At 38.9% G+C, this 12,500-nt stretch overlaps 1 protein-coding gene across 2 annotated transcripts in view; it reads right to left on the bottom strand.

Annotated features, from left to right (window-relative positions):
• Nucleotides 1-12,500, bottom strand: part of LOC144977444 (uncharacterized) — a 149,111-nt gene that overhangs the window by 55,534 nt on the left and 81,077 nt on the right. For both annotated transcript variants that reach the window (XM_078922672.1, XM_078922671.1), the window contains 2 exons: nucleotides 6,486-7,990; nucleotides 294-410 (listed from right to left, as the gene is read on the bottom strand). In XM_078922672.1, coding sequence (XP_078778798.1) covers nucleotides 294-410; nucleotides 6,486-6,622 — 254 coding nt within the window. In that variant the 5' untranslated portion in view covers nucleotides 6,623-7,990. The remainder of the gene's footprint in view (nucleotides 1-293; nucleotides 411-6,485; nucleotides 7,991-12,500) is intronic.

The following is a 12,500-nucleotide window of genomic DNA, read 5'->3' as shown; positions in this document are numbered from 1 at the left end:
CAAAAATATATTTTTTAACACTCAGACAAAATAGCAATAAAATTCTTGCGGTACATCATTTCTCAAGTAAAACATGCTCTACAACACACTGTTCATTTTCTTTAAACTTTGTGATGTACAAAAGAAATTTGAATAAAAAAAATGTTGGTTGTATCGTAACGAATGTGACGATTTTCCTATAGTTGGTAAGTTGGGTTAAGAGGTGAAGAATGTCAAGGGGAAATACCTAAGGATTAGTGGAGGAAAAACAAGAAAGTAGCCGATGAGGGAAAGTGTATGGTGGACGAACTCACCTGTATTTGGTTCCGCAATCCACATTAGTTATCCAAGACCAGGCTTTGTCCCAGTTGGAACAGGAGGCAGGTACTCTCCTCAAAACGTGCATCTTTTTGGCAGGGTATTTCTGCACTCTGGATATGGGAAATAAAATAAACAAACACGAAATTAGAGCTTTTATGTAGCGCAACATAAGGAAAAAAATATCATCACCCAAAACTATACTAGTTTTTGAGGGTTTTACGGCACTTGCAACACATTAAGGTCATATCAGCGCCAGTAAAAAGGATGAAATTGGGATAGTAAAAAGTTCTAGAATTACAATTAAAGCAACCAAGAAAAGGTAAGACAAAGGGGAATTTGGTCAAATAGGAAATAGATGTAGATTCCAAGAGTGTACTTAGTTTGAGATCACCAAAAAGTCTCATCCAGACACAAGCACAGGTCCCTACAAAGAGGAATTCACTCAAATGTTTATAAATCATATATAATATTATATAAATAAAACACAATACAGTGCATAACAGAGATATGATTTACAAGGAAAAAAAATATCATCTCCCAGGGTATCCGGCCAGGGCCAGGACAAAACCAAGTAATCTCATTCCAAGGCAAAGACAGAAAGTATGTTGGAAAACAGACATAGGGGGATAGCAGACACAGTATGTACCTTCCTGGCCACTATGGGAGGTCAGGAACCCCACCCAGGAAACTATACTATCTATTATACATTAAACTGTTTCTTCTTGACTGGATGCTTCTAAACTCTGTATCGGGAAAAAACCCAACTAACAAACAACTCGAGAGCTTTTATATAGCGCGACATAAGAACAACAATATAATCACCCAAAACTATACTATCTATTATAGATAGAACGAAGATGACGTCACTCAGGTCTTTATTATATTTTCTTTTGCCATCCACGTTTATGAGTAATTCTCACTAAACTGTATTAACCAGACTATAAAAGTTCATGGTTAGAACGAGTTTTTTGTGTGTTGGTCCGTTATTTATTCCTGATGGCAATGTTGTGAACTTATTAGCCAAGTGCATACTATGTATTTCTGTCTCGGATTTTCTCCCACAGTAAACTCACGTGTAAACAGCGCTGTCTTTGTCCGAAAAAAATTGTAATATTATTGCCTAAAAGGCGTCATGTCATGTCTTGTTCTACATGTTACGTTTATTCCTATTGACCAGGGACCCCTTGTCAAGCGCTTTGTCGAGCACGTTTAGTGGATATTGCGCTATACAAAATACAAAATCTCATGTTGTATTTGTTTTTATTCTATCGATAGAACAAATATGATGTCACTCAGCTCTTTGTTATTGTTTTTTGCCATCCACGTTTATGAATACTTCGCACTCAACTGTCTTAACCAGACTATAAACGTTCATGGTTACACATAGTTTTGCGTGTTTGTCCGTTATACTTCCGAACGGCAATGTTGTGAGCATCTTAGCCAAGCGCAAACTATTTATATGTTAACTCGGGGTTGGCTAGGGTGCCCCTTGTAAAGCGCTTAAAGCACGTTTAGTGGATATTGCGCTATACAAAATCTCATGTTGTTTTAGTTTTTAATCTCCACATCCATTTCAACTACTGTAATCCCTAACAACTGAAAAAAAATCTAATTTGATGCCCCACATGTCAGACAATGTATAAAATAGGAACTTAAATAGGTGTACTGAAAACTAGACAAAAAAGAAGATTTTGATTGGTCAAAATAAGGCGATGGAAAAAAAAAAAGGGGGGGGGGGGGGGTATGTGGAAAGGGCGAAGGGGAGATAACTTGATTGTCTTAGACAAGGGGAGTGAATGAGGACTGAATTTGATTAGATGGTATTCGAATGACTGTGGGATTGTTAAGGTCCTATTTATCGATGGCGGTTGTCTTTCTTTGCTGCGATGGGTTCTTTTACAGTGGCGTCTTTAGATCGTTCCAAGATGACGTCACTCAGGTCTTTATTATTGTTTTTTGCCATCCGCGTTTATGAGTAATGCTCACTGAACTGTATTAACCTGACTAAAAACGTTCAAGGTTACACACAGTTTTCACCCCAAAAAGCAATAACAAAGACTTGAGTGACGTCAACTTCGTTCTATCTATAAATGATCAAGGTTATCTATAATTTTGTGTGTTTTTACGTTATATCCGACTGGCGGGTTTTATAGGTAGTGTAACTGAATGCATAGCATCACTAAGTTTTCTAGACAAAATAAGTACAAAAATTATTCTTTTTTCCCCCTCGATATAGATAGTATGCAGATGACGTCACTCAGGCCTTTGTTATTGTTTTTGCCATCCGCGTTTGTGAGTTGTTCTCACTAAACTGTATTAACGAGACTATAAAAGTTCATGGTTACACAGAGTTTGTGTGTTGGTCCGTTATACTTCCGGATGGCAATGTTGTGAACTCCTTGGCCAAGCGCATTCTATCTATAGACAGTATGCGCTTGGCTCAGAAACTCATAACATTGCCATCCGGAAGTATAAAGGACCAACACACAAAACCGTGTGTATCCATGAATGTTTATAGTCGGGTTAATATAGTTCTCATAAACGTGGATGGCAAAAACAGTAATAAAGGGTGGCGTCAACTTCATTCTATGTATAAAACATTACCATCCAGAAGTATAAGGGACCAACACAGAAAACTATGTGAAACCATGAACTTTTATCGTCTGGATTATACAGTTACGTGAGATTTACTCATAAACGCGGATGGTTAAAAAAAAACAAACAAAAAAAAAAAACAAACCAAATCACGAGTGACCCGGATGGCAAAAAAAACAAAACAAAACAAAAACAAACCAAATCACGAGTGACACGGATGGCAAAAAACCCCCCCAAAACAATAACAATAACATGAGTGACTTTAACTTCCTTCTATCTATAGATAGTTCGAAGATGACGTCACTCAGGCCTTTGTTATTGTTTTTGCCATCCGCGTTTGTGAGTTGTTCTCACTAAACTATATTAACCAGACAATAAAAGTTCATGGTTACACAGGGTTTGTGTGTTGGTCCGTTATACTTCCGGATGGCAATGTTGTGAACTCCTTGGCCAACCGCATTCTATCTATACAGTTACGTGAGATTTACTCATAAACGCGGATGGTAACAAAAAACAAAAAAAACCCCAAAACACGAGTGACACGGATGGCAAAAAAAACAACAAAACAAACAAAAACAATAACAAAGACTTGAGTGACGTTAACTTCGTTCTATCTATAAACGCTCAAGGTTAAACATAGTTTTGTGTGTAGATAGTATGCGCTTGGCTAAGAAGCTCATAACATTGCCATCCGGAAGTATAAAGGACCAACACACAAAACCGTGTGTATCCATGAACGTTTATAGTCGGACTAATATAGTTCAGTGAGCATTACTCATAAACGCGGATGGCAAAAAACAATAACAAAGACCTGAGTGACGTCATCTTTGAACTATCTATAGATAGAATGCGCTTGGCCAAGGAGTTCACAACATTGCCATCCGGAAGTATAACAGACCAACACACAAAACTATGTGTAACCATGAACTTTTATAGTCTGGTTAATACAGTTTAGTGAGAACAACTCACAAAAGCGGATGGCAAAAACAATAACAAAGGCCTGAGTGACGTCATCTGCATACTATCTCATTCATTGCCATCCTGAAATACAACGGACCAACACACAAAACCGTGTGTACCCATGAACGTTTATAGTCTGGTTAATACAGTCCAGTGAGCATTACTCATAAACGCGGATGGCAAAAAACAATAACAAAGACCTGAGTGGCGTCAACTTCATTCTATGTATAAAATATTGTAGTCTGTAACTGTAAACGAATCTATCGCTGGTGGTGCTATGCAAAATAAACAACCACATGAAATCCCTTCGATTCCCTCCCTTGGGATAATTTGTTTTTATGGCCTCTCCTCTAAGGGGAGATTAAAAAGATCCGAGCGTCAACCCGACTCAAAGTGAGCGATAGGGATTCAATGTCTTGCTCAAGGAAAAAAATATCGAGATGCAAATTAAAAAATAAGAATGAAAAAAGCATTTAAAATGAAATAAACCTATCCTCAACCCCCTTGCCACCCCCTCCCCCCCCCCCAACCCCATCACCATAAAAAAATATAAACAACAAGAAAAAATAATACCAAAAATAAAATAAACATCATCAACAACAACAACAAAAAAGGGAAAAAGTCCGAATAAAAAACATACGAAACAAAGCAAATAAAAACGTTTTAAAAAAGGAAACAACAAGAACAACAACAAGAACAACAACAACAACAACAACAACAACAACAACAACAACAACAACAACAACAACAAAGTACCTCGAGCCATAAATAGATTGACCTATAGCCTCACATTTGCCTAAAAAATACGTCTTAATTGGATTCAATATTCTGATGTCACGCCGCCCAGAAACGGCGAGCAGCGTGGTTCTAAACAAAGAAAATTGGTACTTTTTATTCTTCATGCTGGCTAGAACTTTACATAATATGTATGTGATCAGAATGTATAAAAGTCAAAACATGATCATATTATGTGCTTCTCCTCTGGATACACTTTTTTTTTTGCTCGTCGGAGAAATATTTCATAAGGGCGTCCGCCATTGTTCCGATAGTTTAGAGCCAGTTACTAAGTTAGTATTCGTCATTACGAGGGAAGTGACGTCATGACTCTTGAAGCCAATACTCTTCAACAGTCGTAACGTCACTTCCTTCCTAAAGACGCATGGTAACTTAGTAACACTGGCTCTACACTATCGGAACAATGGCGGACGCCCGTATGAAATATTTCTCCGGCGAGCATAAAGTGTATCCAGAGGAAAAAATAAAAACACATACATTTGATCATGTTTTGACTTTTAAATTTTACACATTCTGATCACAAGACATATGAATAGTTCTAGCCAGCATGAAAAATAAAAAGCAATGATTTTCTTTGTTTAGAACCAAGATGGCCGCCGTTGCCGGGCGGCGTGACATCAGACTATTGAATCGTATTCATGGTGACAAATTATGGATCAGGCACCGCCGGTGTAAGATAAAGATCTGAACAAGTGTGTATGAAACGGTGAAAGACAAAAACAAGAAAGAAAAATATAAGAAAACAAATTACCTATCCCCAAAAATCTGACACCCTTCGACTGTGGATCGAACCTGAGACCTCCTACATACAGTAACCAAGTAGTCTGTGGTTCGATTCCCAGTCGAATGGGACTGGATTTCAGGAATGTTTTATTTTTGTCTTGTATTATTCTTTCTGCATTGTCTGCCACTGCAGCATACACAATTTTTGTGCGGCTATGCGGCCTTGTGCTATGACATTCGCTTTCGGATCGGAAGGTCCTGGGTTCGAACCTCGCTCGCTCGGCGCATAGTTGAGTCCTTGGAACAGGCTCTTTACTCACATTCTCTCACCGTACTCAGGTGTAAAATGAGTGAGTACGTTAATAGCGTTGTCTTTGTCCGAAAAAAAAAATGTAATATCGCCTAACAGGCGTCATATCTAGTCCTACATGTTCAGTGTTGCTGTAGGTCATGGACCCTTTGTAAAGCGATTTGAGCACGTTTAGTGGATATTGCGCTATATAAAAGCTCTATTATATGATTATAATTTTTCAGGTCCCAAAATAAGGAGACGTCACCAAAATGAACACAAGTGTAAACAATTTGTCTTTTAAATAGTGCCCCCCCACCCCTCCCCTCTGATGTCTTGAGCTTTGAGCTTTAGCTTTTATATAGCGCAAAATCCACTAAACGTGCTCAAAGCGTTTTACAAAGGGTTCCTGGCCAACAGAAACATATATCATGCAGAACGAGACATGACGCCTGTTAGGCGATATTACATCTTTTTATTACCGACAGAGACAGCGCTGTTGACAGCCAAGTAATCATTTTACACCTGAGTACGGTGAGAGAATGTGAGTAAATAGTCTTCTCCAAGGATTCAACTATGCGCCACTCATAGCGGAGGCTAGAACTCAGGCCCTTCCTATCCCAAATCGAGCATCATACCACTAGACCACATAGCTGTATATGTCTCATTCTTTAATTATAATAATTGTGTCTCCTCCCCTGCGGCAATAAATGTCTTCGCACAAGATTCCCCCCCCCTCCCTCCCCCCATGACCCCCCCCCCTTCCACCGTCCCGCCCTTTTTGGTTGATAAGTAAGCTAATAATTATAGGAATTATACTCACGGAACAGCGCGCGTGCATCGCTCAGCCAGTGCAGACACCACCAGAATGAGCTGAAGTATCCCATTGAATGACATTGATGTGAGCAGGGAGTGAACGAACGTTTTCTGGTGTCTGAGCGGTGAATTCGTCCGGGCCATTGGAGTGAAAGAAGAAAGTAGGTTTGAGGTCGTCTTGTGTCGCTGCTCACCCTGTTAGGAGGATGGGTAGACACGGTGCATGCTGCTGTTGCTGCTTGCTACGTACAATGATGGTGGTGGCAATGATGATAATGATGGTGTTGGTAATGAATGTTCTTATAATAATGTTGATGATGTTGATGATGATGATGATGTAGCCGTGGTAAGTTGAGTGTAGAGTGGGTTTATTTTTGTTCTTGAATGATGAAAAGTAACTGTAATGTCATTAGGTGGGTGGGGTGTGTGAGTGTGAGTACTTAATTAATTCTCTTTGAAGTTGGCTTGCTTGATAAATCTCGTTGACTTGAAATAGTATTGGCTGAAGATGTTACTGGTGACACTGTAGGCGTTGGCAATGATAATGATTATGATGATGGCAATTATGATGATTGATATTATCTACGTTGAGGAGAAAATTAGGTTGACGAGAGTTGATTGTCAAACGAATTGTTTGATGTTTGTATGTCAAGCTATTCTCCAGGCTGTGATGAATTAGCTGATGTTTGCCTTTGTGAATAGAACACTTTTGTTAACGTGTTCTGTTCGAGTTTATGACGATGATCAATACAAACGCACGATAGTTACTCTTCATTCAATGCCTTTTATATTTTCTACTAACTGATGCCAAGAGATATAGCCTATTTATAGAATGTGAACATTAATCAATTTTTTTCATCCAATCCAATATAAGATGAGTCATCCCCAAGGTGACAGAATCAATTTTCCTTTTTGTTTTCACGATTTTACCTTGAAGACAGACGGCTGCAAAATCGATGATAATAATATTAATTTAGCAATAGAAATGATGATGCATCTCTCGAGGAACGTGGCTATAGCTTTTTAGCTTAATCTTCCGCGAAACACTGAGAATCACACAACAAATAAAAAATGATATTCAAATCCGTTTAATCTGAACAGGTTGATTCGTTGGATTAAGTCCAGTGTCATAGTTCTTCTGCTTACTGCCCCTTGAGTCCAGTGTCATATTCCTCCTGCTTACTTCCCCTTGAATCCAGTGTAATAGATCTCCTGCTTACTGCCCCTTGAATCCAGTGTCATATTCCTCCTGCTTACTGCTCCTTTAGTCCAGTGTCATAATCCTCCTGCTTACTGTCCCTTGAGTCCAATGTCAAGTCCTCCTGCTTAGCTCCCCTTGTTCTATTTATAGGCATTCCATCTTAATGAATTTAATCAATCCAGTGAGATTTTGGAATTATTCCAGTGGGCACAGAATGTCTTCAGGAACGTGTTGGTGGAGAGCAGATTATGATACGATACGGTAATTTGCAATTCTTGTGAAGGATTTTTCTCTCTCTTGCTTGTGTAAATCTGTGCAAAAAGAAGAGTGTGAGAAGCGTATGAGAACATGCTTACAATAATATCAAAACTTGTCCTGAGCTAAGCACAAATATAATAATTCAATTAAAGATATTCAGATTAAAAATCCATTAAACTGATGGTATGAGTATAAATGGGGGGAGGAGGGTATATAAGGCATTGGACTCTGACCCGGAAGGTCTCGAGTTCGATCCCCAATTCAAGCACTTTCGGGGTTTTTAAAAAAAATGCTTGGGTGAGAACATTAATCCCTAATTAGCTCACGTTGGACACCATGGGTGATTCCTGTTGACGTCAGACGTTTGTTTGTTTGACGGAGAATCTGTATTTCTTCATGGAGTGCCTTGGCGCGGAAGGGCGTGGTTTTTAGTAAGTTTAAATACAATACTCGCCAATCATGCCCGCCAATACACAAAAATTATGTAAAACTATTTAAAAATCTGACTGAATTTATTGGGGACAAATCACCTAACTAGAGGTATGAAAATAGCTGAGTGACGTCACTGTCATCCATTCAATACAATGGCATAAAACTTTTGGAGTTGTATTGCTGTCTCCGGATGCTAGAAAACTTAGCATTAAGGATTGAAACCGACATGTACGTATTTACAGGTCTGATAACCCACATTGTTATGGGCTCTGTGTTGTAATGGAAATATTCCAAAAACCAACGCAAATTATTGTCCGTTAAAACAGTGTTAAATCAAGGCCATAATTCCGCTCGGCTATCAGACCTTATAATATATGCACCTAGATTGAAACATATAAAATCTAAAATCAATGTATTTATTTGTTTATATTATCCTATGTGAAAAAACCTTCGGGCCTCAGGTAATATTTATCCGCCGCGCAAATCCGGTTGACTAAAAATAGATCTGGGGCGTAAATATTATATCTCGACGTGAATGATAATTCTTCAGGTTAAATGGTGAAATTTCAGTTGTAATTATCACCCCTGCCTGTTAGGCGATATTACAATTTTTCGGACAAAGACAACGCTGTTAACGGCCAGGTACTCATTTTACACCTCAGCACGATGAGAGAATGTGAGTAAAGCGCCTTTTCCAAGGACTCAACTATTTGCCGAGCGCGAGTCTCGAACCCGGGACCTTCCGATCCGAAAGCGAGTGTCATACCACTAGACCACATACCCGCACATAGCCGTTTAGTGGATATTAATTGGCCAGTAGCAATGCTCAAGATTTTATTCCTTTTTATTTTTTAGTAAAAGCATTCTTAAAATCATTCCCAGGTTTGAAATTTCGAACCTCAACTCACTCCAAAAGTCGCGAAGTATTATTGGGATGGAATGTGTTCGAAAAAGAAAAAAAGCTTCCAGAAAAACAACTTGAGATTTTTGTGTGCGTGTGCAATATCCACTAAAGTCCTCAGCGCGCTTTGCAAAGGGTCCCTGAACAACAGCAAGATGTAAAAAAAAAAAAGAAATTAAATTAAAAAAATTGAGCTTTTATATAGCACCATAGCCACAAAATGTGCTCAAAGCGCTTTACAATGGGTTGCTGGTCAACAGCAACCTTTAACATTGAGGACGGGACATGGCGCCTGTTAGGCGATGATACAATTTGTCAGACAAAGACAACGCTGTTAACAGCTAGGTACTCATTTTACACCCGAGTACGGTGAGAGAATGTGAGTAAAGAGCCTTTTCCAAAGACTCAACTATGCGTCGAGCGAGGCTCGAACCCAGGACCTTCCGATCCGAAAGCGAGTGCCATACCACTTGACCACATAGCCACACAAAATATTCAAACGTGAGAGTTCTAGAATACTCCATTGTGTGTGTAAATCAAAATATGATAGTAGATCCGTTGTTACAGTGATGATGGTACCAAACGCAGCATAATCGACAGACTACTGTTGTTGATCGATACCAGGTGACATTTTATATTCTTCTCACATCGGATGTGAAAATCAGTAAGAAAAGATGGGCTAGAGAATAGAAACGCACATACAACTAAATGTGTGAAAAACAATCGCTAGGTTTATTAAACGTGTAGTAGAATATATGAATGGTGTGCGAACGTGTGTGTGTGTGTGTGTGTGTGTGTGTGTGTGTATGTGTGTGTGTGTAGGTATGGATAGATGTATGTATGTATGTATGTATGTATGTATGTATGTATGTATGTATGTATTTATGTATTTATGGCAATGTTGTGAGCTTCTTAGCCAAGTGCACACTGCCTATAGATAGTATGCGCTTGGCTAAGAAGCTCACAACATTGGCATCCAGAAGTCTAACGGACGAACACACAAAACTCTATGTAACCTTTAACGTTTATAGATAGTTCGAAGATGACGTTACTTAGGTCTTTGTTATTGTTTTTTGCCATCCGCGTTTATGAGTAATGCTCACTGAACTGTATTAACCCGACTATAAACGTTCATGGAATACACATAGTTTTGTGTGTTGGTCCGTTATACTTCCGGATGGCAATGTTATGATCTTCTAAGCCAAGCGCATACTATCTATATATGTTTGTCTCACATTGAACGTTAATTTTCTGATTGATAAAATTTAGTGAGTAATATCGTAGCCATCGTTATGTTATAGCCTGATACTGAAATCCAAAAGGACTGGCAGTTTGACGTCATTATTTGTTTTTTGCACCGCCTAGTGAGTTGTCGTTAGTAGTGCTCATGGAAACAAGTTATTTCATTGGTTTAACTATTGAATGCAACTCACGATTTGTTTTCTTTTGTGGCAAAAGACTGACATTTTGACGTCATTTTTTGGTCAGTGTCAGGCCATAACGTTACGAAGGCCACGGTAGTATTCTCAAAAAAATGTCTGGCTATAAAACAATAACAAAGAGCTGAGTGACGTCAATTTCTGTACGATATTATAGATAGAATGCGCTTGGCCAAGGAGTTCACAACATTGCCATCCGGAAGTATAACGGACCAACACACAAACTCTGTGTAACCAGGAACTTTTATAGTCTGGTTAATACAGTTTAGTGAGAACAACTCACAAACGCGGATGGCAAAAACAATAACAAAGGCCTGAGTGACGTCATCTGCATAATATCTATAATATAGATAGTATGCGCTTGGCTAAGACGCTCATAACATTGCCATACGGAAGTATAACGGACCAACACACAAAACTGTGTGTATCCTTAAACGTTTATAGTCGGGTTAATACATTTCAGTGAGCATTACTCATAAACGCGGATGGCAAAAAAAAAACAAAAACAATAACAAAGACCGGAGTGACGTCATCTTCGAACTATCTATGGCCTGATACTGAAATCCAAAAGGACTGGCAGTTTGACGTCATTATTTGGTTTTTGCACCGCTTAGTGAGTTGTCGTTAGTAGAGCAAGTTATTTCATTGGTTGAACTATTGATTGAATACAACTCACGATTTGTTTTCTTTTGACGTCCTTTTTTGGTCAGTATCAGGCCAGAACTTTACGAAGGCCACGGTAGTATTCTCAAAAAAAAATGTCTGGCTATAAAACAATAACAAAGAGCTGATTGACGGCAATCTCTGTACGATATTATAATATAGGCCACTGTACTGTATGATGATGGAACAAAACACTCCACAGAATATCAAGAATAATCCCCCGTCTACTGTTTCATCTCAAGTGTCCTCTCCAAAGTTTCCCCGACATTTCAACATACCACCACAATGCCGATGACTACACAGTTTAAAAAAACAAAAACTCTCGTACTCTGGAAAAACACGTAGTTAAAATTTTGGCCATAAAACTCGTCCTCCAAATATCAATCGATTCAATTTAGCCATATTTTGGAAAAAAAAAAAAACCCTCTCAAACTGGGTCTTCTATGAAGGCTTAGCGAAGTTTTGAGAGATTTGCCATTTAAATCCATTGATATTTGAAGGTCGGGTTTTTAGGCCAAATTTTTAATCGGTGTTCATTTAAGGGTTTTACGCCGCTTGCAACACATTTAGGTTATATCAGCACCAGAGGTACAGTGTTAACTTGTAAATCATCATAATATCTATTCTTTCGTCTCTTTGTATTTATTAAACGAGTTATTTTTTTATGGTGCCTATTAGTAACACAACGAGCGTGCGAGTCAGTTGAGGGAGAGTTAATAAAGTTCTCACTTCAATAGGGAATGAGATTAGCGGAAGAGTAGCGTCCCTTGATTGGACGTCACCCATAGTCTGTGACGTCACCGGCGGAAAAGTTATTAGAGAGAGAACGTCATGTTGGTTGTGCGCATGCGTCTCTCGTCCTCGCGAGGTCGAGAGACGCATGCGCACAACCAACATGACGTTCTCTCTCTAATAACTTTTCGCGAGGACGAGAGAGACGCATGCGCAAAACCAAATTGACGTTCTCTATGTACGGTGACGTCAAATCAAGGGACACTACTCTTACGCTAATGTCATCCCCTCTAACTCAACTTTGCTCAGGGTTGGCCTCGAACCTTGTACTTACAGGTATAAAAGCGAATGCCATGCATATCATCATAGGATCACAAATGCGGCACCATAACTAAC

The sequence above is a fragment of the Berghia stephanieae genome, chromosome 7, assembly GCF_034508935.2.
Source record: "Berghia stephanieae isolate SIO BIC M18660-M18661 chromosome 7, UCSD_Bste_1.3, whole genome shotgun sequence".
In the NCBI taxonomy this organism is placed as follows: domain Eukaryota; kingdom Metazoa; phylum Mollusca; class Gastropoda; order Nudibranchia; family Aeolidiidae; genus Berghia; species Berghia stephanieae.
Note: the sequence above shows the minus strand (reverse complement) of the source record. Positions and strands in the feature narration are given on the sequence as shown.